Source organism: Oscarella lobularis, chromosome 19 (genome assembly GCF_947507565.1).
Source record: "Oscarella lobularis chromosome 19, ooOscLobu1.1, whole genome shotgun sequence".
In the NCBI taxonomy this organism is placed as follows: Eukaryota; Metazoa; Porifera; class Homoscleromorpha; order Homosclerophorida; family Oscarellidae; genus Oscarella; species Oscarella lobularis.
Genome location: NC_089193.1, coordinates 975397 through 1003232, shown reverse-complemented (window position 1 = coordinate 1003232; position 27836 = coordinate 975397). Strand labels below are relative to the sequence as shown.

Genomic DNA, 27836 nt, shown 5'->3' with positions numbered 1-27836 from the left:
TTCAACTGCTGCAGCGACGGACACAACGCCATCTCCCAGGCCCCTCGCGCATAGAATTAAATAATGAAGAGCGATCAGTACCTAACCAAGCCCCACAGACACGGGCACATATCCCTTCATATTTCTTATGTCAGTTTTCATCACTTTGCCCAAGCTCCGGAACAACAAACCGAACGCCGCAAACGCACATCGGCACGTCCTTGAAAAAACCGAAAGGTAAACGCATTGTTACAACGGGTGTACCGAAAACATGACCAGGAGCCCGGTAATTAGATGCAAACGAGCATTCCAAACTTCTCTGGCAAGGCGGAAACGTATCCACCCTCCACATCAAGAAGCCTGGTAATTAGATGCAAACGAGCATTCCAAACTCTGTGACGTCACATCCTATTTTACGAAAGGACTCGAATTTCTCCGAAACTAAAAGACAAGGACCCTAACAAATACCCAGGTGCACAACTACAATGTATCGGACACCTGACGGACGCAGTCGCGACAGCGTACCACCGACCACTTTTCCGGTACGCAACAAACAAAATTTTTACATACCAAAAACTATGTCTCGGTACTCAGGTACCGAGACAAAAATATAAACCTATTACATCAGTGCACCATAAAATACGAAAAAAAGAACAGTTAAGTAATTGTAGCCCAGTGCAGCAGCAAAAATACCATAGCAGACGCAAAACAACACACATTCCACAGCAAACCGTACAAATGATAGCTCAATAGGAGTGACGTCTACAGAATTTCCGACAAAATGGATTCGAGTATGATCTTTTTGAATTCTGCTCCCGGTGATTGTATTTTAACGCCAGTGGTGGAACCACAGAAGTCAAGTTCCTGTAGCTCTAAGCCATCTTTCGCAGAATCGTAGTTCTCTTTGAAACCTTTGCCAAGACGTTCTCGCACTCCGGAAACAACAGTCGAGAAAATAAATTTCATCTTTCTGTCACGAATTGATCGAATCAAGCGCTTGTCTTTCTCAATCTTGTCCGCCGATACGTCGTCTTTAGTTGAGACCTTATTCCAGTAGGCACCGTGTGGACACTCGTCTCCCATTTCGATAAGGTATTGAACAGCATCGCTTCGCCATCCACTAAGGTTCAAAGCCCATTCAATCCCCCCCATTACGTCCGCGGCAGGGCCACATCCACCGCTACAGGTAACCGACTGAATTCTTTGACTTAGATTTTCAGCAAAGTCAAAATCAAATATATCTGCCCTATTTCGAGGAGAGGTTGAGCAACAGCTCGAGCGGTAAATAACACAAGCGACTTTTACATCACCTTGACGTCCGCATTCCTTTAGACTTTTGCAAAGATCTTTAGTTATTTCAACAATCCACGTTTTCGCTTCTCGTATGTAAGATGACATGCTTCCTGTGCCATCAATAACGTAACAAACATCTAGATTCATTGATGCACTAAAACCAGTCATACTCTCAAGGTAGACATGATGAGCAACGCTCAGTTTGTCACTTATATGATCGGCAAGACCTTCATATATTTTGCGATTCTTGTGCGTTTTCCACTCCTCCTTAACTTTACTCGAAATATGCTGCATAGCTGTTGACTCCTGTTTGTACCAGTCAGGGGTTTCTGTGGCGGAAGGCTGCGAAGAACAAAGTCCTCTCAATGCCTCTGGTAGATGTGCCACAGTTGCAGCTGTAACGTAAGAATAGTAGGCTTTGTCGACAGCAGTCTGTTCTAGCCCAAGTCCAACACCTACTACGTCCACACCAGCCAAAGTGGCTCTTTTTATTTCGTGTTGAAGGCGGTCACCAGATGATCCAAATCCGTCGGTAAACACAAACAGCTGCTTTGGATTTGAGCTTTCGTTGGCGATGAAGTAGTTGACCGCAATGTGAATGCCGTCAGCGTCAAGACTCTCAGGAAGGGTGCTGTTTGCGGCAGCAAGCAAACGGAGGACGCAAGCGTCTCCCCATTTTTCTGAAAAGCTTTTGATAAGGGTGACTTTTCCAGAATAGGAAAGAATGGAGAATGACTTAATTTCACAGTTGTCCAGCGCGGTAGCCATTGCAATTATAGCAAGGGCACCAGAACGCAGGCAAGATCCTTGAACTGAGTTGGAAACGTCCAAAAGAAAGCACACGTCATATCTAATCAAAGAGATCAGCAAACGTGTGAGAAAACGTTACAAAAATATTTTTACTTAGAAATTCCTCCTCCCGTTCTTTTGCGAAAGATGCGTTTGTATGTGTAGTTTGTTTGGATCAATTTCAGCAGCGATGGAACGTGCAAAGAGGAGCCAGAGAGTGAAGGTTGCCATTTGGTAAACTTGTTTTTGGGGTAGAGAAGTTCAAGAAAAATATTCGTAAGTTCCTGAAACCAAATTCTACCGTGAAAAATCTACCTGCAGTACAGTAAAACACCTACGTCGATTGTAGCGCTTATAGCTGCAGTTTTTTCTCTCCAAACCCTAGGCATCTGGCTAAAGTTTGCTGGCAACGTAGAAAAGCTGCCTTCTAGTAATGTCTGAAGTTCTTGTTTAAACTCCTAAACAGAAATGCGGATAACATATTCTGCGACTTCTTTCCAAACAGGAAAATCCTTCTAAAATGTACCTCGTTTTCAAAGTGGTCTTTGATATCGTTTACATCCGAAGTATCAGGAAGAATTCGTCGAAATGAGTGCAGTTCTCGAAGAAGAACTAATGGCTTTCCACTTCTCTCTAGCTCGAGATCTTTTACTGCTTTGGATAAAAAGGCCTAACAGAAGAAATATTACTGACTGAAGGCAAAAGTTACATTTCTCACTTCCGCTTTTTCAAAGGTGAAAAAAGAGGGAATTCCTTGCAAATGAAATTCTACCTTTTTGGTCCTTGTGTCCTCCAAACTACTTCTTCGACTATTCAAGTGTTCTGTCATCACTTTCATGATCATTTCGGCTAGTTTGGGTGCGACAGCAGCCAAATCATCGGGATTTACATGAACGCAGAAACTCGAAATTTGTTCGCAAGCATTATCAACTTTTCTCTGCTGCCTTGCTTCTGCCCCTGCATCGAGGTACAAATCTTCTGCTAACGAAATTGTTCTGAAGTTGACTATGATAAACTGAATGCCGCCAACTTTAGCATTCCTAAAAATTTCTCGGTACATATTACGGTCCATTTGTTCTGAAATGCCTAGACATTCAACGGTTATAACAATTGCTCCTGTGTGCTGAACCAAAACCTACCATCTGTGAGCAAGATGATAGTTCTTAGCATTGAGCCGTCAGAGCAACGGCGGAATCCGTCAGCGCTATTGAGCACCCAGTTGATAGCATCGGCAGGACGGGTTTTCTCTTTGTTGTCCATTGCTTCAAGAATAAACTCGCCTCTTTCCTCGTCAAAAGGATCAGAAAATTGTTTAAGCCAACACTAAGATATTTAGAGATATCCATCATCCAACGACAGCCTTGTATATATACCTGAGTTTTTTCGCCACCAAATCTCATTACTGCGAATCTGCTTTCCAACTTGTTTAGCGCTTCCATTGCCAGAACTAAAGCGGTCAAAGCGTTTTGACATTTTTCGCCTCCCATACTTCCACTGTTGTCCAGACAGAATATGAACTCCATTTCCTAAAGAACACGAGTAAAAACATAAGATTGTAAAGCACCGCGCTTTTGGTACTGTGTTTATGCTGCGTTTGTCGTCATCCTTCACAAGATTCAACTGTGCTTTACGCAGGTGGTAAAGAAACGCACTCTTTATCTCAGCTAAAATGTCTGAGAGACCCGTGTACGTCATGCGAACCTCTTCCTGCAAGGAACAGTATGCAGATAGAATGTGTGGAAGAGGACAAAGAACTACGTACTTGCATGGTTTTGAGTTCACAAAGTTTTTCTAGTACTCCTCTGCCGCTGTTTCCTTCCGATAAACCTTTTGACTTGGATTGTTGCATTTCCATTTGATCTTTGAGAGATGCTTCTCGCAGAAGTTTTTGCACGTACTCTGACGACAAATTTGAAGCAGGAACTTTGGCTTTTCTTTGTATATTTGTAGATTGAGCGCTTTCTTTTAGAAGAGAAGAAGGTAGTGCCGAAGCGTTAGCACAAACGATTCCTGGAAAAGACTTGCTGGCAACGCGTTTCAGCTCTTCTTCTAAAGAAGCTTGAGATGTCTCGGGCTTTCGCTTTGCCAACGACGGAACACGTTGACCCAATCTGTGAAAGCCGGAGCTATTGGTCGAGGAAACGCTAGTTTTTCTAGGTAACGATTTCAAATAAAAACCACTAAAAGAGTCTTCCAACGAATTGCTGTCATCCTCGTCAAGTACAAGTTTAGACGGCTGTGGATGAAAAGTGGACTTTTCTCCAGTTGCATCTTTTAAAGGCAATGATGAATCCTTTTTGGCCTCTGCCAGCAACAACTCAAGAAGATCAGGACTTAGCTCCTAAGAAAAGAAAGAGATATCGATTAAAATAAAATAATGTTTAATTATTTAAGTTTACCTCAATCTCTGACCCTTCTTCTGACTCGTTATAAGATATATCAAGAGAACTCAGGAATCTGGCCGCTGTTTCCCTGCTATTTATTTTGGCAAATGCTCGAAGAATACGACTAAGCTCAATTTCAGCTGGAGTTAGTGCATCATTTGCAGCTGGGCAAGTATACTCCAATGGAAGTTGAACAGAAAAGTCTTCCTTGGCTGATTGACAAAGACGATCTTTTATTTCACTTATCTAAGTTGTTGAACGTTTTTTTAGATATGAATTGATACAAAAACAACTTACCACGGGATTGTAAATTTTTTCGCAGAGATAGCGACGTAACACTTGGCAGCACCTCCACAATGTTACAGAAACTTTGCACAACTGTTCAAGTACGTCATCGGACATCGCGGATCCGATTTTCTTATGAAGAAGATAGCAAGACGTGTAGAAGACAGAGGATAGTTTAACTATCACCGGTTTTACAACACTGCCTTGCTCAATGCATTTCCAGAAGTTGGCAATTTCATCCTCTGCACAACGTGCTCGGCATTGTGCCAACGAAGGAATTTTCTGGTAAAGTGTAGACGCAGCCTTATCAACTTTGGCCAACTCAGTGCTATTGAACTTCTCCAGTTTTACCTACACAGGAAAACATTATTATACAGCGAAAGTAAGCTAAGAACACATAAAATCCTTACGAGGAAACTATTTTCCGCTTGATCGTCGCTGTCGCTTTCATCCGAACTTTCGCATTCGGACAAATCTTCAATACTTTTAGAAGTGCTTTTGCTTGAAACTTCTGATTCAGTAGAGAGACAACGCCTGTACGTAGGTTTGGGTAAGTTAAGACAGAATTCCTCGTCTTCTGAACTGCTCCATTTTAGATACCGCTGAGTTGTAACAACTGCTTGCATGGCTGCAGAAGACCTACAGTCGTCTTCTCGTATTTCTTTTTTTCTGCTCATAGGAGAATTTAGCAATGTCAATATTGCACCTATGCTGTACATAACGTAACTTTCCCAATTAGAATCAAAACTTTTTTCATCCTTAGACAACTTCCAACAACGGTGAAGGAACTCCAGCAAAAGGGCTACGTCGCTAGGTTCAATAAACGAAGTTGTTTCGACATTGACGGCAAGTGACACAACAGTGCGGCACAGAGAGATTACTTCGCCACTACCGCATTCCGATGATTGACTCAGGCGATATAACTTGCAGAATAGAACGTTGTAGTCCTTTTGACGTTTTGCATTCTTAATCAACCCCAAACTGTCAGCTAAGTCCGTAACCGCCTCAATTGATCTTTCGATATCAAATTCCTCTTCTTCAAAAAGTCGCTGTACGACTTGTTGCGTTTCTTCACAGGTTCGAAGTTGCCAATGACTTTCACAGAGAAGGAAAAAGTATTTCCTAATGTCGGAAAGAAGAAGCTGATCCTCAGACGAACATTCCACTTCCGCTGCGCACTTGATGACAGCGTCAAGTACCTCGAAGCTCTTCTTTTGAATATCGACTTCTTCCATGAAAACGGCTGAACAAACCTCTACTACAGAAGAAAGGACATTGGAAACTGGCAACGTCACACCAGACATCTTTGCAAACTTTCGCAAGAAGCAGTTAAAATGCTCCCAACTTCGTTCGGAACCGCCGACATTTATTGTTTCATAGCTCGATTGAAGCTGCAGTAGGAACTCTTTTTCAGTCTGATTAGACGTACGAGAACACAGATCACTTATTAAGGAAATGTCAAGTGATGAAGCCTCCCGAAAGACTGACAGAACAGATTCGGCAAAATCCCACTGTTTATTAGGAATGCTTAGATTTCCAATAGAGAGAAGACTTTTAGTAATAGAAAACGACACGTCAAATGACTGGGTTTTGCAGCTTGGCTTAGTAGTAAATAAAGCTATTTGGTCAAATATGAAAGCCACAGCTTTAAGGCAAAGATTGTCGCTTTCACTAGTTTGCAACAAAATTGAAACAAATTCAGAAATGAATGGAGCAAATTTGACAGGCCACCTTGGTGGAAGTAAAGAAAGAACGTTGTTGGAAGCTTGATTCAAATGCTTAGCCGCATTCTTAGAATCTGCTAGAAAAGAGGTATTGTCAAAAACTGAAGAATTGGCAATGAATGACAAATATCCACTGGTCGTAAAGTCGTAATAATCTATCTCGTCAAAAGATTCTCTAATCGTTACGGCGTCGAAATTCTTTGATAAAGAACCGGCGAACCTTAAAAGTTCGGAGACATTTTTGGTTTCTGTCACGACTTGCTTAAAAATTTTAATGCCGTCGAATAAGAATCTTTTAACATTTTCATCTCTCGCTTTGTCCACGCTAATAACAATCTTTGTCAGAAGCTGCTCTAAGTTAAGTTGATTTTCTAGGAGCTGAATTGCTCTTCTCGTGTAAGGCTCACACATGCTAATTATTTCGTCCGGAAGAAACAAAACAGCAACATTCATGAGAGCCGCAGGAAGGTCTAACAAGGTCGCCTTCATGGCTTTGGATAGCTCGTCAGAAAGCACGGCTCTATTCAAAAGACCTCTAATAGACGAAAACGACGTTTTGTCAACTTCTCCGCCTAAACTCTGACAGTAAATGATCGCAGAGGCAAGCTGAAACGATTCAAAAGCGATAGTCTGTCGTATGCTGCAATGAGGTTGAGAAGGGTCTTCAAACGACATTGCACGATTTAGAAGCCTCATTTTAGCTGCCACCCCACTTACAGCAGCATGAAATTGGTTGAAGTTAGACTTGCTAACGAGTGCTGCTAGCGCTTCAAACGCTGCAACACAGGGCTGAAAACCGATGCTGTCTTGCGCAAGTTCTTTAAGACTTTTACACAATATCGCAAAGCTTTCAGACTCGTTTTTCAAAAGAATTTCACCAATTTCTCTCAACAAATCCATACTTTTAAAAAGTGGCTGGTCTGTCTGAAACACTCTGCATAATTCCCGGCACTTCCCGGAAACAGAAGAAGCAGTTTTAGAGTCAAATTCGACAAAGAAACTTTTCCATTCCAAGCAGTAACAAGAATGATAAAGAGCTTCAGCAGTTACTTTGCTAATAGCATCGGCTAAGATATTTTTGCTGCGTAGGGTGAACCAAGAGACAAGGACATTTGAGTAACTTTCGATTTGACTTCTTACATCACTCTTTTCCAAATGGTGCAAAAATCCGGACACCGTTTCTACTGCTTGATGGCCTGAAAAAGCGCTGTTTACTAACGCAGCAAAAATTTTGCCTATAGTAGCGTATGTTTCTTTTACATCAGAGGATTTCAACGCTAAGGGAACTAGCATAAGAATGCGTTCCACTTTGTTTAGGTAATTCGAATCCGTTAAACATTGAATAACGTTGCAAAATAGCTTAAAAAGCGTGTCAATGGAAGGAAATGTAAGAGGATTCTGACTGAGAGCATCTCCTATTCGCTGAAGCACCAAACTAGCTGAGTTACCAATAGCGATGTTGCTTCGCGAGGAAACAAACTCAACGGCTTCTGCAATGTAGAAAGCAATGTCACATGCCTTGAGAGGAGAGCAAGCCAGTTTCACCGAGCACCTCAGCAGCCCAACTGAGCAGCTTCGGTTTCTGCTTGAAAGCGGCAGGCTACTAAACTCGGAAAGCCACTTCAAAAAATCCGTTGCATTTTGACACACACAGCCATATAATTTAGCTGCCAGAGCGCCAATACAGCTTTCTTCAATTGATTCTTTGACAGCCACCTCAGACAAAGCAAGAAGTGATGATCTCTTTGTAGGCTCTTGCGGCAATCGGTGGCTGACGTCGTCGAACTTTTTCAACAGTTGAACAAAATTCTGTAAACTTTCTCTTACGGATTTGTTTGCTACAACGCTGCTTTTCACATAGTCCAACAGTTGGATAGAGCATGTTAGAATCCAACGAGAGGGAGATAGATTTTGTGTCTTCGGAAAAATTAATGCCTCTGCCAACCACCCTATTGAAAAATCACTGCCTCTCTTCTCTTTAATGGCAAGCAGAACGCCGAATTCAGCTTCCTGGGAGTTCTGCGAATACTTTAAAAGTGACAGAATAATCGATTTTGCCATTGAATTTTGTTCTAAGCTTTCTAAGAATTTGAGAAATTGAGGTAAAGTTGCAGCCAGACGAAACTTTCTTTCCGTTTTATGAAGAAGCTGGCAAAAGGCATCTATAAGGTGTCGAATAACATCTCGAGAACTGTCTTCGCTAATTGCTTCAGCCAAATGCCGTCGAACGTTCTGCACATCGGAAGCGAGTGGCATAATCTCTTGCGCCTGCTGAAGCTTGGAAGAGAGGGGCCTAATCTCCTGAAGCTCTGAAGTAGACGATTTTCCTACCATATACAACTTGCGCCAAGCAAGAAAAGCTTTTCCGTTAAAGCCAACAAATTTGTTTTTTAGACCCACTCTTATCGAAAGTCCATACCATTCAGCGTCAGACTTGAGACTGCACTGGAGCTGCATTTCTTCTTCGCCTTTCACGGAAAACGAGAAAACTCTGCGACGCTTCACTTGACCCTTGCAAATTTCAAAAGATTCGGCGCCAACAGATGTAAAAGCGACGTCAGCCAACGCTTCACATCCAATCTTCACTCGAAACCGAGTCTGAACGATATTGCATTTCGCGTCTACTACAGCGCAGGTGTATTTTGGATTACTGATGAACATCAGGCCCACATTAGTGACTTGGTTTTTAAAATTGACTTGAATTGGCACAAGGATATCTCGGCCAGATTTTACTCGCCGGCAAATGACAATGTCGGGCTTTTCTGGCTTTTCTAAAAATGACCCGGCTGTCCAATGCAGCTGAACAATTTTTTTTTCATTTGGATTTAGTTTCACAACTTGATGTTCACCTACTTCAAGAGTATCACTGTAAACTTCAACTTCTTCTTTCACCGGAAAATGCCGACCATCAAGGGTCAAACTGAGGGCGACTCTGGGTATAAGGACATTTTCGCTTTTTCCACTGACGAACTTTATTTCACAGTCATACACTGGATCTGTTTCAGCTGGCAAGTAATCCGCTGCCACTCTGTTTCCATGCATGTAGTGCTTAGCGTGACGGCCGTCCTTCACATTCAAAACTGATGGCGAGTAGCTTTCCCTTCTCTTACAACTAAGGAACACTCTTTGAGATGTTCTGGGCAAAATAAAAAAACGGGTAGGAGCGGGTTCCAAATTAAAATCTGAATAATGTCCTTGCGCTGAGTCCAAGTTTAGAGAAAGATGACATGGAACAGTGAAGCGATTGTAAAAGGTTAAAGCTTTATCGGCTGTTTTAGAAACATAAAGAATATCAGAATCTTCTAGCTTGCTTCCAGTGTCATCGTCATAGCCAACAACAACAGGATGAACCACCTGACCCTGGGCACACACGCAAATTTCTTTTTCAGAAGAAAACTTAATGACAAACTGCTGAGAAAATCGCTTTGGTTTTTTAAGAATTCCAAGTTCGAGAGCAAAGGTGAGGTCAAAAGATGAAGCAGAAGGTAAGTCATGTTCAAATTTATGAGCCTCCATAGCGTTTTCACCCCGTTTTACTAGGCAAGTGATTGAAGGACAGTATTCCTCACTTGTACCGGGAATTATTCGAAATTTAATGAGAGTCGAAGATGTGTTCGTAATTGTTATCTGGCGTTCTACATAAGAGGACCTATCTCCAATGTCGATAACGCCAAAATCAATTACTTTGGGTGAGACCGAAATACAGTCATTTACACTTTCCAGTGTGCCCTCAACAGAGAATTCTACACGTCTTTCCATCATTTCAAGGTCTTTCCTATTAGGCCCAAATATTAAACAATAGGATCGGACCAAAGCGCGCCGGCGAGATGAAGAAACCTTTTCGCTAAAGGCAACAGCAATTTCAACTTTGCTCAAAGGATTGATGGTTCCGCTCCTTGGAATCATTTCAAAACCATCAAAACCTTCATCTGCGGCGTCAGCAGACTCAAATCTATACTTAGCGCAAACAGCAACAGATTCATTGAAGATGCAAAATCGAACCAGCATGCTCTCAGGGTGGGCATTAGAACATCTCATTATTATCACGAAATGCTTCAACGACGGTGCAAGAACGCTGTCTTTGTCATCAAGTAAATGAAGTGTCGGAACAACGCTTCTAAGCAGAGTTTCTTTGTGATCAAACGAAAGGAAGTCAAAATCTTCTTTTGCTGAGGCAAACGTCTGTGTCATCCCAGCGCTCTTTCGTTTCAGATCACAAAACTGCCGCGAAAGGGTTAACAGAAATTGCTGAAGGCTGGTGAAGTCATCGTGAAGATGTTGCAGAAGACTATCTTGGTTAGCCGAAAGCGCTTTTGACCTCTCTAGAGCTTCTGAAGAACTGCGCAACAAATCGTAACACTCTTCGAGTTCTCTATTACTGCTTGCTGTTAACGAGCACAGCAGCAGCAGCGACAGTTGCTTTGACTGGCTTCTGTGAAACGTATACATAGAAAAGCACTGTACAAATGATGCTGCCTTAACAAGATCTTTCTCTGCAGGCACCCCTGCTGAAGGTAAATTTCCATCCTTGAACAAAAACGTCCCCTTTGGCGCCGAACACCGCAATGCCGTGATAAATTTTTGGCCTATTTTGATATTCGTCAAGCAATCACTTAACGACATAGTGCGCGAGGCTTCCCTGCATCGCTTAAACTCGCTGTAAGAAACAGCAGCTAGAGGCGGCCCTGTTGTGTCTCCTACACATTCGGAACATTTTTGGAAGGTTTCGATGGCTTGGGAAAAAAAATCAAGTGTTTTGCTTTCAACATCTCTACTCCATGACGTCAGACTCTTTTTTTCTCTACAAAACGTTACCTTATCTTGGCACTCAGCGGTTTCTTCTTTCGGTGGAATCGGCCTTAAAGGAATTGGCTTCCATTTGCGCTTCTCCATTAACGACTTGGCGTCTTCTAAAAAGTTTCTAATCCCTTCACGTAAGGATTCAGCGTTATCCAATAAAGGCTTAAAAGAATCATGTACAGACAAATTGAAATTTGATGCGCAATCGAAGGTTATAGCAATTGTGCGGCCGCTTTTAGGTAAACGAAAGTCTACCACAAATTTTTCCGCTGCCACGGGAGTTGTACACATCGCCAACAAAGTGGATTGCTGAACTTTGTAGGAAAAATCATCGACGAAGAGCGTCAGTGTCTTCACTGCCTTTTCCGAAAGAGAAAAAGGCTTGCGAAGAAAAACCGGAATACTAACCTTTTTTTTGCCACTTTCAACAGCACGAAATTCCACTTGACTATACGATGGTAGAATGGGGTTAGTTGAAGCCGGTAACAAAGTAAGTTCAGAAAACTCGAAAGAGATACCGTCTTCTTTGATGCAAAACAGATCATCAATCCTGCATTTTGCTACTAGAAGAAGACCATTGAATTTCTGAATAAGCGATATGAGCGATCCCAAAAGTTCGTGATCGGGACCTTGAAGCTTAACGAGCGACGCATAAAAATGCACAGCCTGCACAAGGTGCAATTGTATAGCTTCTCTGCTCTCGTCGTGTTCCTTTTTCGCTTTAGTGTATTTAGCCAGAGCTTCGTCATACAAAGTTTTCGCTTTCTTGAACAAATCCAAAAATTTCATGAAATAATTTTTCTCCTTTATTTCACAAACGGCGCTCTGTGCTTCAATTTCATCATTAATTGCACAAGTCCAGCGCTGAATTGCGTCGTCGGTCAATTCCTTCAGTTTGCCAATGCAAGATCGGTACTTCTCAAACTCATCGGGAAGAGTAGGGCCAAAGGATGAGCTCTGGCAGTGGCCATAGTAAGCCATTAAACCCCTTTCAAAAACGCCTATCGGACCTTTGGCAAAAGCCTTAAATAATGAATTCGCTTCTTCAAATCCGACTTCTGCATTCCAGCGTCTAACTTCTGAGCACAGATTCCGCTTCAGCAAAGAGATGCACATGTTACAGTATAAGTCAAACTTCTTCAAAATGTCTTCAACAAAATGAACGTCTAGCCTAAACCACGGGAAGTCGGAAAGCATGTTTTGAATTGCATCTCCCAAAGTTTGACATCCTTCGTAAAGAAACGAACTCAACAGACGAAGAGACAAAAACGATTGTTTCTCTTCATTTTCAAGAAATGCTGCTAAATCACGGAGACTGTAATCGCTAAGAAGGTTTAGCTGCAAAGTATGCGCAAGCTCCAAGTCTTGCGCGATAATGTCCACCGGAGCAGGTCGGCATACAGCTTTTCGCAATCTTTCTTTTACCAAAGAAATGCCCGCATCAATGACTTTTAGAGAAATAAAACGCACAGTTACGCGCAGTTTCTCTGCAGGCTCCGTGTATTTTTGAGAAGAAATAAAATTTGAAAATTGTGTTGTCGAAAGCAAAAGACGGTCTGAAAAAGACGCAACACTTGAAATATTGTCTTTTATCCCTTGAGACAGTAATTTTCCAAGATCAACTAAAACTTCTTTGACCAAACCTGCACCCTCATTTTCTAGATGCACTTCCCGGCAGACCCATTCTAGTTTTGATACTAAATTAGTGCATGCCTCTCCTAATAACCCCCAGAAAACCATCAACTTCTTGCTAACATCAATCTCTTTCTCAAGCAAACTGTAAGGATTTCCCGAGTGACAAAACACAAAAGCTTCAAAAGGATTTTTCAATTGTCTCACTAGGCAAGCCAGTTCCCCTCTATTATGGGCTAAACAAGATTCGACGTTCAGCCTGGAGTAGTTTTCGAGGACAGTAGAATCATGCTGAACGATCTTCCTTTCAATAGCTTTCAAATACGAGTTGCCTTTATCTCGACGTTCCACGTACAAAAAAGTTAGGGCAGCAATATTCGTAGACACCTCACTAGCCCGATGCAGTAGAAACGAAGCAGTTGCCCAGGAACAAACTTCTTCTGCATACAAACTAAATTCTTGTGACAAACTAAGAAGTTTCAAAACGTTGGCCTCGATTTCCTCGTACTCTTTGCACGCCTTTCCACATGCTGTCACCAATGACTGAGTGACCTCTTCTAAACGATTACCTTTTAGTCTGGTTTTAGAAAAAATTGGCTCTAAATCGAATTCCGTCAAAAAGACAGAAGCTTTACGACTGACGTCAGTAAGCGCTCCTCGGAGCGAAGTCCAGCAGACGTTCAGTAACTTTAGTGGAGCTAAAACTGCTTCTAACCATTCCGTCTGAGAAAAAGTGCTCTGAAAATTTTCTATTGAACGAGTAAGATTCTCAGACGCTGTAGAACATTTCTCTACAAGCAACCTTTCCCAGCTTTCAGCAACCAACCTTGCGCTAGCCCGGTTGTCGGCTTCCCCACTTGTGAATGATAGCAGAGATTTGAACAGGTTTCTAATTTCAAGAACTTTTGATTCTGAAACAGGCGCTGCAGACTCAGCAAGCGATTGTCTGTCCTGAAAATTTGAAAAATCGAAGGAAGCGCCAAGTTCCTTCCAAAAATTGTCGACAGGCCCGCAAACGCTTGAAATTTCAAATGCTTCAAAAAGAAACGTTCTCACTCTATTTTGCGCATCTGTTGAAGCCAGAAACTTATTGCGACTTTTATTTTTTTCTTCCGTTTTGCTTGACGCAGCAAGTCCACAAATCAGACGGTGAAAACTTTTGCCTTTACCGGATAAGCTGGACAAGCCCAAAGACATGTAGTTACATAGCCACTCGCACAAAAATAGACCATATACTGCCGTGCAAACTTGAATTTCAGGAAAACTTTCACGACTCAAATAAGTGCAAAAAGTTGCCGCTTGGTTTGTAATGTGACCCTTAAGATCGGAAGAGAGTTCACGAATAAACCCACTAAAGTGAAAAAAAAACGTATCCGCTTTGTGCCCTCGTTCCGCTAAAAGCGTGTAAAGTCCAAATGTTTTCGATTCTTCAGCTGTTCCTCCCAACAGAAGACTATCTTCCTCAAAATTGCCTTCGAAATCATCTTCTTGCCAGTCGCCTTCAAAATCAGCAAGAGATTCTTCAACGTTGTTTAACTTGCAAAGAAAACGAGTACAGTCTGGAAACAATAGACAGTACATGTCTGACACTCCAAGGAAAAGCGGCCTAATTGACGTTGCGTCATTTTTGGTTAGGTGTTGCATAAACTTCTCTAAGGCTTTGCATCGTTCTCTGGTGCGGCAGTAAAGCACAGCGGCATTCGATACCGTTCTTTCGCTTTCCTTTACTACCTTTGGAACTGATTCACAAAGGTATGTAATGGCTGAATATGCGCAAAGATGCCGCCACTGCTTGCTAAAAATAATTGGTCTTCTGTTTGCAAAGTAAACAGCGCAAAGCTTTTCGAGAAATACATTCAAGTTCTGCAAGTTAAGTTCTCTATCAAACAGGCTGTCTGATAAACTCGAATATGCTTCAGCTCGGTCTCCTATTCCAGTCACGGCAACCAACTCCGCCAGAGCTATCCTGTCTTCAGCGGTGACGCTCATTAATTTGCTGCTTTCCGCTAGCCGCAACCCTTTTTTGACGTTGGAAAGTTTTCTTAAGACACAGGCGCGGCGACTCCGTTCAATAGAATATCCAGCTACAACATTCAAAAGCTCGGTCATCATTTTGACATTTTGAAACATTTTCCCAGTTTTTTGCTTGGCTAATTCATCAATAAGACCACGATTGGTAGAATTGGTAATTCGCTGACGAGGTTCCATCTCAATGTCTGGGCAGGCTTGCTTCACATCAGCTTCAAATGAAAAAGCGTCATGTCTCGCAGTTCTCTCACGTTTTCGCAGACTCTTCAGCTCCTCACTAAACGCTTTCCGTTTACCTTCTAGTGCCCCTAATATGTCTGCGGATCCTGGGCCAAGATCATGACTTAGCAATTTCACTTCGTGGATGCTACGTTTGAGACGAAGGAGAAATTGAAGAGGAGGCGATGCGAAAGATATGGCTTCGCGGTGAAAAGTGCAAAGATCGTCCACAAACTCAGAAATCTTTCGTTCTTGTGCTTCTCTTTGACGCTCTTTGGTGCCTGTAGTTAATTTAGCGTGCGCCGGTTTAAACTCCCCAGCGCAAACCGTTGCTGCGGCTGAAACTGACGCAAAGTCTATGGCTTCACAAAACGTAGGCATTAAACACAACATTGTCTCCAAATCTGACTCTAGACGTGCAGCTTCAAAAATCAGCTTTTCATGGCTAATTTCCACAGTATCTCTATGAACTCGAAAACTTGAAAACACTTTCGTGCAACTTTCCTTCATATCACGCAGAGCGGACAACAATTTTGGAAATCCATCATTAGATTGGGGAAGGGAGAAGCATTTTTCAAATGAGACTTGCCCATGGGCTTCGCTTACCCAACAGGGCGAGCAATCTTCTGTAAGATCACAAACTAACCTGACGCTACAATACAATATCTTCCGAACCAATCGAACGAATTTGTCTGCCGCCGATAAGCGCTTAGTCTCTAAAACACTTCCTACGTCATGAATCTTCTTCTCAAGTTTCAACAAAAGTCTCACGTCCCAAGGCAGATCATCGTCATTAGATGAATTCACTTCAGTGAGACGCCTGTCAAGTGTGCGGCCTATTCGCGACAAGAGCTGGTGTCGTTGCCTAATCGATCTTGGAACAGCCAATTCTTGACTTCTTCTGTAACTTTCACTAAACCTTTCAATCATTATCTGTACACGACGACTTTCTCTCTCACGCTCTTCTTCCCAGTTTTGCCCAAATTCAACACTTTCGTGAAGAACTAAAAAGCAGTGAATTGCGTCCACAGTTTCTTCAAGGCACTTCTGTCTGTCACTTGGATGACAATAAGGTTTCAGGATCTTAGCCGTAGACTTAACAGACTCTGACAATTCGAGAAGAACTTTCTTCTGCACCTTGAACATGTTCTTAGGGCTACCAGATATGACACTTCCCAACGAAGCCGTAAGCAGTAAGACTTGATAGTTTGTCAACCTTCGAATTTCTCTGTCGCTTTCACAGAAAACCGAAATTCGCTCAATTTTCATCTTTTGAGCTACATTAGATCGTATAAACTTTTCAAGTTCATTGCACAGAGAAAATCTAGTTAGAGAATTTGACACGTCGGCTTGACCTTCTTTGTAAGAAACAAAGGGCCCTTCCTCGTAAATAAATTCACTGCCAAAATCATCGTCTTCCGCGGCTTTGATGAAAAAAGCTTTCTTCTTGGCTTCATTCAAAGCAACAACACAAAACGAAAAAGTCTGATTCTCAGCGAAACCCATTTCGCTAACGAAAAATACTTTTCGCGAACATCTTGATCGCTCAAAAGCGTCGCTCATTTCGCTTACGTTTGATACCAAAAACGGTTCCCAAATTCCTTCCGAAGACAAAAAGATGTTTTTCGTTTGGCAGAAAAACGCGGCTAGCCATACCGAACCAAAAGGAGCGTCTATTTCGGTAGCAGGCATTTGCCTAATCAAGTTCCTCACCTGAGGAGGCATGGATGCATTTCTCAGCGGCATAAGATCTTTCTGCTTTTTCAAAAGGTTCGCTACAGCAATAAATATTCTTCTGTGGATTGACAAGGCGCTTTCGGCGTAGAGCTGCTGAACTCTTCGAATACTTTCTCCACTGGTGCCAATAAATAGCTGCTTCTTTGACAAGATGAGCTCCTGGCGCAACCTTTCCCTTTCCGCTGTTATTTTAGCTTCCTTTGCACTGTCCTTGCCTTCTTCGTTTTCGCTCTTGCGCGCCGCATCAATGCGCCGTATCGATGGCGCTAGAGAAGAAGAAAATCTTTTCATAGCGTCTTTCAGGCACTTGCAGGCAGCGATGGCGCTATCGTAGATCGAGACATTGTGCAGTGTTCCCACCTTTTCGTCCCGTCCATAAAAGCCATCATCAATCTGCCGTAGAGCAAAAGGAATTTTCATTTCAGCTTCAAACAATATTTGAGTTGCGGAAAGGAAGATTTCAAGCTTAACCAACAGTTGCGGAGGCAAAACGGCTTTCTCGACGATGAATTGAAGTAACCGCTTTCTCTCTGATGTGGCAACTATCTGCTGCTGCATTATTTGGTGAAAAAAGCTCAGAAGAAAAGGTTTGTCGGATTCCAAGGCATGCTCGTTAACGGCCGCTTCTAGTTCACTGTTTAGACTCGACACCTTATTCGCGTAAAAAGTCATCTCATGAAAAAGTGTAGCCTGTTGAGCGAGCAGTAGAAGGCCGTCTTGCAAGGCCGACAATGCGCTGTCAATCTTCATCGCGTCTGGAGCGTTTTTGCTTTTTTGAACAAACGTAAATTCAGTCAGCCATGATTCCGTGGAAATACCCCCACGTACCACCTGAAATTGAACAAGAATTTCGGTAACATATTCAAGTCTTTGCTGAAGGCAGTTAAAGGAGGACTGACATAAAAACCTTCTCACTTTAGCTCCGAAATCAAATAGCTCTGATGAAATTCGGTTGGCGTATTTCTCTAAACATTCTGCCACGGCCATGTCACCTGATCCTTGGGTAAACATTTGAATTGCAGCAATTAAGACTTCCATTCTTTTGCTAACATCCATCAGTTTCTTGCGAGAGTTATCCAGTTCCGCTGATGCACATGCATCCTGAACGCTATCAACATTATCAAGCAGATCTCGCTCAGACCCCAAATGAGGAATTAGCTGCATCATGGACTCCTGACAAAAAGCTGCTGCTTTAGTGACATCTCGGGTACCAGCCTTTTTGATTTGGAAATTTAGTGTTCCGAGAAAGACTAAAATGGAACCTACTAAACTCATTTTTGCCAGCTCTTTTATAGTTAGCGCTTCCTCCTCAAACTTGTCTGCATTGCTGCTAGAAGGCATGAGGTTGCGTCGAGTAAACTCAAAACTTGGATCGCAAGAAGCTTCTCTAAAGACTTCTAAAACTTCGTCTAAGGCTTTAGCTTGGTCTTTACCAACACAACACTTAACGTAGCAATTCTGTAGAACTTCATTGAAATGAGCCAAATGTTTCCTACTCCGTAAACGGCGTGACAACTCTCTCGCCGCTCTAAGGGCAGTGCGAAAAGTGAAAGAACATCCGCCAACTGTCAGAAGCTGCCGATTCAAAGATAATCGTTTAAGACGGCAGTGAACTGAAACAATGACTTTCGCGAGAATATGCGCTCCCGGCAAATCTCCTAGTATTCCCAGAACAAGAATAGAAAGTTCGGTTTCCCTTAGATCGTTTGAGACGGCACTCTTTGCCACCGCTTCTTCGTCAACTTCGGGCAACCACATGCGAATTACACGATTATAGAACGCACTTGACAACTTTCCTTGCGACTGACGACTTGAATTGACTGTTGCAAACAAGCAAAAGTTGGAATCCATACCGCCATTTTCTCTCGACAGAAGCGGACTCTCCGGGCTCTCATAAACACGCAGAGTGGGAACGGCCTCGATAAGCGACATAAGCCGTTCAACAACATCAGAGGGAGCAGCAGATATGTTGTCCAGGACTACCCACTCGCCTCTACGAATAGCTGCCACAAGAGCGCTTTCGACATATTCAAACGCAGTCATTTTACTGCGAAATGCTGTTACTTTTTCAACGAGGGAGCGTGATAACGTACTTAAATATCTTATATATTTTCTGAGAATTTTTCGTCTTAATTGGCCCGTTTTTTGAATGAGAAGTTGTTCCTCTAGCATGTCGGACAACTGAACAATGTCGTTCAAAGCATCAGCAACTTTTTCTGCTTCTATGATCATCTGCTGTGACACGTCCTTCTCATCTTGATTGCTCCAGGCTTTCTCGACACTTTTGGCAAGAAAAAGAATAATGTCCTTCAGAAAAGACTGGTCACCGCTTTGCAAAAAGTTATTTAAAATAAAACAAAGCATTTTCTCAAACTCCGCCAAACTTTCATGTACCAAATTTTGCAAAGCAGATATGGGCTTGAAAGGAACCCATCGTCCAATGAGCATATCGGTTTCCGTCTCAGTATTTAACGAAAATACGTGAAGTTTACGCTTGCACTGTCGAGCCAACTCATATATTAGTGACGTTTTACGGCTACACGTTCCACCCTCCAAGACGACAGCTCTTCCACTTGAAACTGCACATCCTAATAGTTGAAGCTGCTCTTTCAGTTGGTTGGTGTGAACTAAAGGCAAAAATGCTGAGTCCGTTTGACCTTTAGCCAAGTAGACAGAGCCGATTCGAGTGACATTCGGAAGATTGCTGTCGATTGAAATCTTACTTGCAGCCATATCTGACTCTTGCTGCAAAAGAGGGAAGAATTGGTTAATGCGCTGTTGCACTTTAAGTTGGTCTTCGCGTCCGTGAAAAAGACGACAATAGACCATGGATGCTGCGGTCCTAATTGACTTCACGTGAGCGTCGTTTCGTTCGTAGGCATAAGTTTCCGATATTTCCATATGATATAATTGGGTCTTCATGTTTGCAGCCAATACGTCTCCAACTTTCAGAAGATCACGAACATTAAGTTCGTAAGGTCCACCTCTTCGCCCAATTTCCCTCCGATTTATCATATTTTTCACTAAGAAATGAAAACTGAGCAAAGCATCAATGTCTTCTTTTTGCAGAAGTCCAGGAACCAAATTTTTAACGGAAAACTGGTGAATACATATTTGACTTTCTTCCCTTCTGTTATAATCCTGTAGAATGATTTTTAGAAAAGCGTTCTCAATTGAACGAGGAAGATTCGTTCTCCCCCCTCCTACCGATTCTGGATTCATTGTGGCAAAAAGTCTGAAGTCACTGTGTTTTTGAACCGGCTTCCCCAATCCTTTAACGAAGTAGGATTTCAACATTGGATTAATCATTGTTTTAATTTCATCAAGAACTTCCTGCGATGCCAAATTTATTTCGTCTAACAACAGGAAGTGTCCATTCTCTAGAGCGGTCAAAGCCTTTCCAGCTCGCCACTGAAAAACTAACTTCGCCCCGCTCCATGTTGGAACGTAAGAACCAATAAGATTCTCAAGAGATGTGTCCTTAGTAAAGTTTATTCTTTCTACCGTGTAACCAAAGAGGTCGCCGCACTGCTGTACCACAGCTGTTTTTCCAATGCCCGGAGGCCCTTGCAAAAGCAGAGGAAGATTTGACGAAAGACAAACTACGACGCGAACAAAATTATCGATGCAAGTAGGAGTTGCTGTGAATGTAAAATTTTCTTTAATATGTTCATCTGTGACGGGAGTTTGAACGTTCTCTGAGACTTTCGCAGCGACTGGTAGTGTTCTATGACAAATCGACTGTTGCATGGGTTCCAAAAAGTCAAGTGGTTCCCATATATCCTTTCCTTCACTCAAACCTTCGGCTCCTTCACATAACCAGGACACTATTTCTTTTGAAAGAGTACCAGATTCTTCTACTCCAACTTTCAGGCTTCCAAGAAGTAAGTCTATGGCTGCCTTCCGATCCTTGTCACATTGGTCAACGAGGATGATTTTTGATGCAACAGCTACTAAATCCAACAAATTAACATTACCGTGTTGTTCAGAAGATGAATCAACCTGAGAAGAGTACAGCGATTCAACAATGGTCAACAAGTTGGTCACAGTCTTGAGGCTAAAAAGTTTGCTCTCCTTCTGTAAGCCCTCCGCCAAATTTTCAACTACGTCTATTAGCTCTCGCCTGCGAGTCTTCGGTAAAGACGAATTTTCAAGACGCTTTTCTGTTACTGCAAGAATATCGGGGATATCGGTAGAGGAAAGGATAACTTCCGAGAAGCGCGATCTCAAAGCAGGACTTAAATTTACTCCATCACATCCTTCTGTATGTACAGTTGCAAGTATGGCTGAAGATCCCAGCATCTGGAGTCCTGGCATAACTTGACCAGCGAGAGCCACATCTACCTGTACGCCCACAGTAACATCTTCGGATAGAAAGAGCGTTCTGCTTGGCTCGAGCAAAGAATTCAATCGCTCTATAACAGCTTGAGATGGCAAGTCAACGTCTTCAAAAAATAGCGACTTCTCTTCTTTTAGTGCCAGTGCCACAGGACCATCCTTAAATAAAAAGACAGGCTTCCCTGTGTCCGAAGCCGACTTTTCTAACATATCAAAAATTGACAGAAACTCAATTATAAGGAAGCCAACTGTGGCACTTGTTTCTTTCAAAGCTGACACAGCCTCACGTAGCTTCTTGAAGCACGCTTTAAAAAGAAACTTCTCGGCTTCCACCGTCAGTACTAAACCAGCCGCTTCGGGATGTGGGACTGCATTAGTATTAGATTCTGTCGAAGAAGAGCCATCGTCATTGTCCTCTGAGTCTTCGGTAAGAAATTGGCTTGTGGGATCTACTGCGGTTATTTGTGTCAGAACGGCATCTTGGAAAGAAACATCTTCATCGCTGTAGCCGGTGCTCTCTTCCTCGTCATTTCCGTCCTCGTCGGTGCTAAGAAAGTGCTCTGACGAACGGCTATCACCGCCTACGCTTTTTTGCTCAGATGCCTCGTCGTCAAACTCGCTATCGTCATCAGCCTCGTCATTGCTGAGCTGCGGGGATGCATGCAATTGTTCTTCATAAGCTTCCTCTCTCTCCTTATCCATTTCATCTTCTCGCCACTCGTCGAAAGATCTTCTGCACTCTTCAATAATCTGGCGTATTGATGACGCTGAAGAGAGCGATCTCTTTCTCAAGCAATGATACAACTGCAAAGCTGTTTGAAGCAGTTCGTGCATTGCCGCATCGAACGAAAACGGGTGCATCTGCCCAAGCAAATCAGATACTTGCGTATCAGAAGAGAGTTGAACAACTGCAAATTCCAGATTTCGCGTCCTAAAATAATCTTCCACAATTGTTGTTTTAAACGTCGTTGGCCCAACAAGGAGAACCGGCTCTTTTGCTTCAACCGCCATGTGAATTCGAGCAAAAGTCAGCTTGTAATCTTTAGGAATAAGGCGAGACGATAAATTTTTGAAAATGTCGTTATTTCGAATACGGTTTTTAGCAAATCCGTCGCTAATAAGACAGCCAGACGCTTCCTTAACAACAGAGGAGAGTGCTTTATTGGAGAAGGACTGCAAAAGACCGCACGACATAAGAATTTCTTTGAGTTTCTCCACCGATTGCAAGTTTGACAAAGTGGAAGACGGTCGAAGGCGAGGAACAAGCAAAGAAAGACCTGCTCGTCCCAAAAGATTTTCTAACTTTCTGTTTTCGCTCACATCCGACAAAAGCACGAATCTTTCTATCCACTTTATCATTTCTCGCAGAGTTAGCAGCACGGACGCATTTCCACTCCCTAGATGAAGACGTCTTTCTTGGACAGCTTCATTGATTTTAATACACGCCTTCTCGAGCTTCTTGGCCAAAGAATCGCCCAAAGTAGGACCTCCTTTAGAGGAGGAGTATTTTCTGTTCTGGAGAATGTAGGCAAGTTCTCCTTTAGCGAAGTCCTTTACCTGCGCTTCAAGAAATCGGCTGCGAAGTCCGACCGACAAGGGTTTTCTATCCGCGTACGTCGCATTGTTCTGCGTTGCAAAAAAACGAAATTCTCTGTGAGCACGAATGGCTGTTCCAGAAACAGGGTCGTAGATCAGTCTCCGACCTTCAAGTAGAGGCAGAAGCATGTTAAGCACTGAAGGATCAGCTAAATTAAATTCGTCGGAAAGAAAATATCCTCCGTCTTCCATTGCTCTCCTAAGGGGGCCGTTTAAACGTTTGAATTTACCGTCTCCACAAGGAACATAGGTTCCCAAATAGTCTTGAACACTCGTTGAATCGGAGTTTATCACTCGGTGTAGGCATCCTTTGTGGCTCCAACGCCTTCTGATAGACTCAACAAGTGACGTTTTACCGGTGGCAGGCGGGCCTTCAAGAAGAACCGGTAATTTAACTAGAATGCCAAAAAGAACCACATTTCCGTATCGATAACGTGTCGGGGTAAACTCAGGATCCAAGATAAAGGAACTATCGTCATTGTCGTTGTTGTATTCGCTTAAGAAGTCAATGAAAGACGGCGGCGAAGAACCTTTAAGCTTTTGAAAATTCTTTATGAGATCCTCAAAAAGAGGATCCAGACGATCTTCGGCAGAGCGACCAAGTTGCTGAAAAATTGATAATTGGCAGCACGTGTACAAAGCATCTGTCACGTGAAAATCTGCAAGATCACACAGAACCCTTTTCGCACCTCCTATGACTCGAACTAAAGTTCTCATCGTAATGAGAGGACCACCTTGTGAGACTGGAAACTCCCGTTTGACGTTAAGCAGAAACGTAGAGGTCACTTGAACGGCCCTGCACTCTTCCGACGTATCACTTTTCGAATTTTCTGGGTCGCTGTTGTACAAATTCCATGCCAAAGTTGCCAAACTTGTCAAACCAACTTCTGAAAAAGCGCAATCATCAACGTGAATTATCGTCAATCGATTTGCAAACGCAGGAGACATCTTTCCTAAGCCTTTGTCTAGTTCACTTACGGTTGCCGTTGAGAAAAACCTAAATGATTCCGACGAGTCATCCAAGAATAAATTAGAGGTTTTTCCGTTTTCAGTTAAAACCCAAGAGGGATCTTTCTCCAGAAGAGGGTTAAGTCTTTCTAAAACAGTAGAATCAGCGTCTAGCAAATTGTCCAATAGCACCCACTGTCCTTTCCGAATAGATCTAGTGACAATGCCATCACTCCATTCAGCCGGTTCTTTCGGAACAATCTTTCCAACTAAGTCAGAAGACTCAGTTTCTGGCGTAATGCACCACGAATTTGTTTGTCTTCCCACTACTGAAGCCAGCTGCAAAATAATTTCTGACTTTCCACTGCCCGGAGCTCCAACAAGAAGCACCGGTTGGGAGTGCTTAACGGCGTGGAGGATGTAAAACCAAAGCTTCATAATGTAGGGAGTAACCACAAAATTTGTATACTGTGGATGTTGAACATTGGGAAACTTCAGCTTCTTATCAAACTGAGCCTTCATTAGGTTGCTCAAACGCTCGTGCAAAGAGACAGGCATATGCTTGGCGTATAGTTCATATCCGACAGTAGCGACTTCGTCCAGCGATTCACATCCCATTTCAGCCCACTCGGGTACTAAAAAAGGTAGGAATACGCAGTTGTAAGAAGAAAGAAGTTGGCTTGAAAGTAAACAATGAAACCGGATCATCTCCTCGTAATGGCAAAATTCTACTGCTTCATAATAGTCTGAAAAACTAATTTTTAGGCAAGGATGCATCTCAAAGGTACATTGTGGAATAAATTGCAACGCAAAAAGGCCGCTTTCTTCTGGCTTTTCATGAGGAAAATGTTCCATAACACGTTTGTGAACTGCCTGGCGGCAAAGAGACGAACTAAATCGAGTTTCATAAACGCAAAACGCTTCCACGGCAAACACCTCATTGACTTTAAACTTGTCGGTTTGTGAATTGGCTATGCTGAACCTTCGCTCTTCGCCCGAAACTGCAGAAATAACGCCACTAACCCATTTTAGAAGCTCCCTGACGGTGAAGATAGCATTTGGGCCCTCTGGCAGAAACTGTGGTGACATCGCTTCCTGTTTTATTCGTTCATGACAGTCAACCATTCGTTTTGCCCAAGATTTAATTATATCTTTCTGGCCCTTGCCAACAGATACTTGATTTTTAAATGTCTTCGCTAATATGTCTATCAGTTCTTCCCTCGCCGGAGGCTCAAGCGAGAGCGTTTGAAATCTCGAAACAAACGTCTCAGAAAGAGCCTCACGCATTCCCTTGAAATCGCCGGCGTTGGGGTTTTGCGTAGCAAACAGAAGGAAATTTTCGTGTTTTCTAATCTCGATTCTTCCTCGATCACTAGAGTAGTCGTCAACTACGAGGCAGCCAGTATCCAATGCCAACTCAATGCACTGCAAAACTTCGTCGGAAGCTAGATTCAGTTCGTCGAGCAATAACCATATTCCGTTTTCAAAGGCTGTTGTAAAGGGCCCAGGTTCAAAGTGAACAAGTTGGCCACTTTTTGCGCAAAGCGAAACATGCCCCACAATATCAGAGCATGTCACAGATCGTGACATGTTGAAGCGAATGATAGGCCGGCCTAGAAGGCGCGCCGCTTCAGTTACTGCCGCTGATTTACCTACGCCAGTATCACCTTCTAGCAAAATAGGATGCAGAGTTTGCTGACTTTTTAAAACTCGAAGAATGTTACGTTTTGTTGAGGAAACCCAAACGAGCCTTAGAGACTGCTGTGGTACGTGATCCTCAAAACCTTCTGGGGCAGAAACAAGATCAAACGTTTCTCCAAAAACACTGATGCGTTTGTTGTTTGCAAAATGAGAAACTCCTTTCGGCAATTTTGTTTCGAGCTCAACGCTCTTTGGCGACGGTCCAAGTTTATTTCGTATCTCCTCTAGACTACGAACTGCTTCTTCAAAATCTTCCTTGTTCAGCGTCTCAAAAGTCCGCGATGTGTCTTCGGACACGTCAACCGAAAACAACTGCCAAAACGCTGTTGCCTTTTGCATTTTTCTGTCTCGCAAGCGCTTCATTTTGAAGTAATCAACTTTTGGTAAAACAGTCCTTACAAGACGCTTTCTTTCATCACGAGAAAGCTTCAGAACGACTGACACTAAATCCAACGCAGCCGCTGCAGTTTTTGGCGGTTCTTTGATATTATCGCGCACGAACGTAAGCAAAACGTCACAGCGCTGTTTCAGCCAACTTCGAAGGCGCCAGGAGATCGAAACGCGAACTTCCGCTTGACCGTGGCTTATTTCCTCCTCTTCAATCAATCCTAGCACTGCTTGTAATTTTGGAAAAATCAATTTCGAGTCGTCGCCTAGCCGAAGAAGTAATTTATCAACAAACATTTGCCCAACGCAAACTCCATCGGGCAGCTCCAATTCACAACAGAGACGAAATATTTGAGCGGAAAGTGCTTGATTTACCGAGCAGGAAATAAACGTATCCAAATCAAACAACTTCCTTCCGTACGCCGTGCTAAAGTCAGCCTGACGGCTTTGTCGACCGTCGCTCAGACAATAAGCGAGGCAAGTTGTGCACCACAGACGGCACAATTGCAGAGGTGCATATCGGAAATATATCTCTACGGCCTCTTCAGACCTAAGAACATCGGGAACAGTCTTGGACGACGCAGAAATGCTAACAATCTGCCGCAAGACGAGGCAAGCTAAGTCTTCGTCTGTTTTTCGGTGATCGAGAATGTGAAGAAGACTGCTCGATAATTTCATCAACTCTGAACTGTTTTGCAACGCCAGGCATTTAATTGGACGGCTTTCAGAACAGCACCTGACAATTTTTGACAGAAATTCTACAATTCCGCTAGGAAGCTCTGAGTCGCGGTTGATAAGCAATTCAGACACAAATATGAAAAGATGAGAAAATAGCTCGGAACAAGAACGAACTTCGCTCTCGATCAAATCTGCCACGGAAGAAAAGCAGGAACTTACACCTCTCTCCAAGATGCTGCAAAGAATGCGAATATTGACAGCACCCCTCCTGTCGTGAGACTCTAAAAGAAGAAGGCGGAGAAGGTCTAAGTTCATTTTGAGCTTGATTTCATTGGCTTTTTCAGTATTTTGTCTGATGTATCCATGTAAGGAATCGACTGCGCTCCGAAAAGCGTCAGGTCTAAGACTCTTGAAAATTTGTCCATAGAGAAGGCGAGTGTTCTTTAGAGTCTCGGTAGATATACTCATATCAATTGCACAGTGTGAAGGAAATTTCTCAAAAGCACTCGTCAGTTTCTCCAGGAGCTGCGACAGCCAAAACCAATCCTGCTCTTCATTTTCCAAACACGATCTGCGCTTGAGTTGAAAAACTTTAACAAGAGACTGCAAAACGGGAACAGCAAGCGTCGTCTCCCTTAAACTCTCAGTAGAGAAAGACGTGGCATCAGGATGAATTTTCCAACAAAGCTTACTGATGAGCAAATACGTTTCCTCTATGGAAAATTCGGACAAGGAGTCGAGCCAGTCCGGAATCAACTTTGTCAGAAACACTTCGTTAAGATCTTCAGAGAGTGCATTCATGAAAGTAAGTACTAAAGACACGGCCGAATTCTTAGAAGGCGTCGTCCCACGTTCTTCAGTGATTTTGCCTTTTCTGCCTTCAGCGACAGAATCTTCGCTTCTATTCAAGGCTCTGGAAGGTGTACAGATCTTCAGAAACGAAGAAAAAAGTAGATCAAAAAATCCGCGTTCTTCCATTGCAGTTTCCTCTTCCTCTCTTACAGGTTTGAGAAGAATCTCTTTTACCTTTCTATCACAGGCGAGAAAACTCTCCAGAATAGATATAAAAAGATTTAACTGCTCAACACCCTTCAAGAATTCTGCAGTTCGAAGAAGAGTCAGCATTCGAAACGACGATGAGACGCATTCAAGTTCTTTAAAAATGTCATTCACATCTTTCTTGAGCATTTTCTTGTAGCCCTCCATGTCTGACACGCGACAGCCCCTGAGAAGTGGTGCAAGCACCAATCGGCCATCGCCAGTAGAGCTTCGACTGTAAAGTAGTTGCATCACGTTCAAAAGAAGAGATTTCGGACAT

At 42.9% G+C, this 27836-nt stretch overlaps 1 protein-coding gene and 1 long non-coding RNA gene across 2 annotated transcripts in view; one reads left to right on the top strand and one right to left on the bottom strand.

Moving 5' to 3' along the window:
* Positions 1–13: 13 nt before the first annotated feature.
* LOC136198407 (uncharacterized) lies at positions 14–301 on the top strand. The gene is made up of 3 exons (XR_010672799.1): positions 14–77; positions 135–216; positions 274–301. It is a non-coding gene; the product is annotated as an uncharacterized lncRNA (long non-coding RNA).
* A 221-nt stretch (positions 302–522) lies between these two features.
* Positions 523–27836, bottom strand: part of LOC136198321 (uncharacterized) — a 30642-nt gene continuing 3328 nt past the window's right edge. The window contains exons 2-13 of the mRNA XM_065988233.1: positions 5141–27836; positions 4743–5081; positions 4461–4691; positions 3824–4402; positions 3640–3768; positions 3435–3587; positions 3201–3384; positions 2780–3147; positions 2588–2731; positions 2400–2519; positions 2176–2345; positions 523–2122 (exon numbers count right to left, since the gene is read on the bottom strand). Of these exons, the coding sequence (XP_065844305.1) occupies positions 742–2122; positions 2176–2345; positions 2400–2519; positions 2588–2731; positions 2780–3147; positions 3201–3384; positions 3435–3587; positions 3640–3768; positions 3824–4402; positions 4461–4691; positions 4743–5081; positions 5141–27836 (26494 nt within the window). The 3' untranslated portion in view covers positions 523–741. The remainder of the gene's footprint in view (positions 2123–2175; positions 2346–2399; positions 2520–2587; positions 2732–2779; positions 3148–3200; positions 3385–3434; positions 3588–3639; positions 3769–3823; positions 4403–4460; positions 4692–4742; positions 5082–5140) is intronic.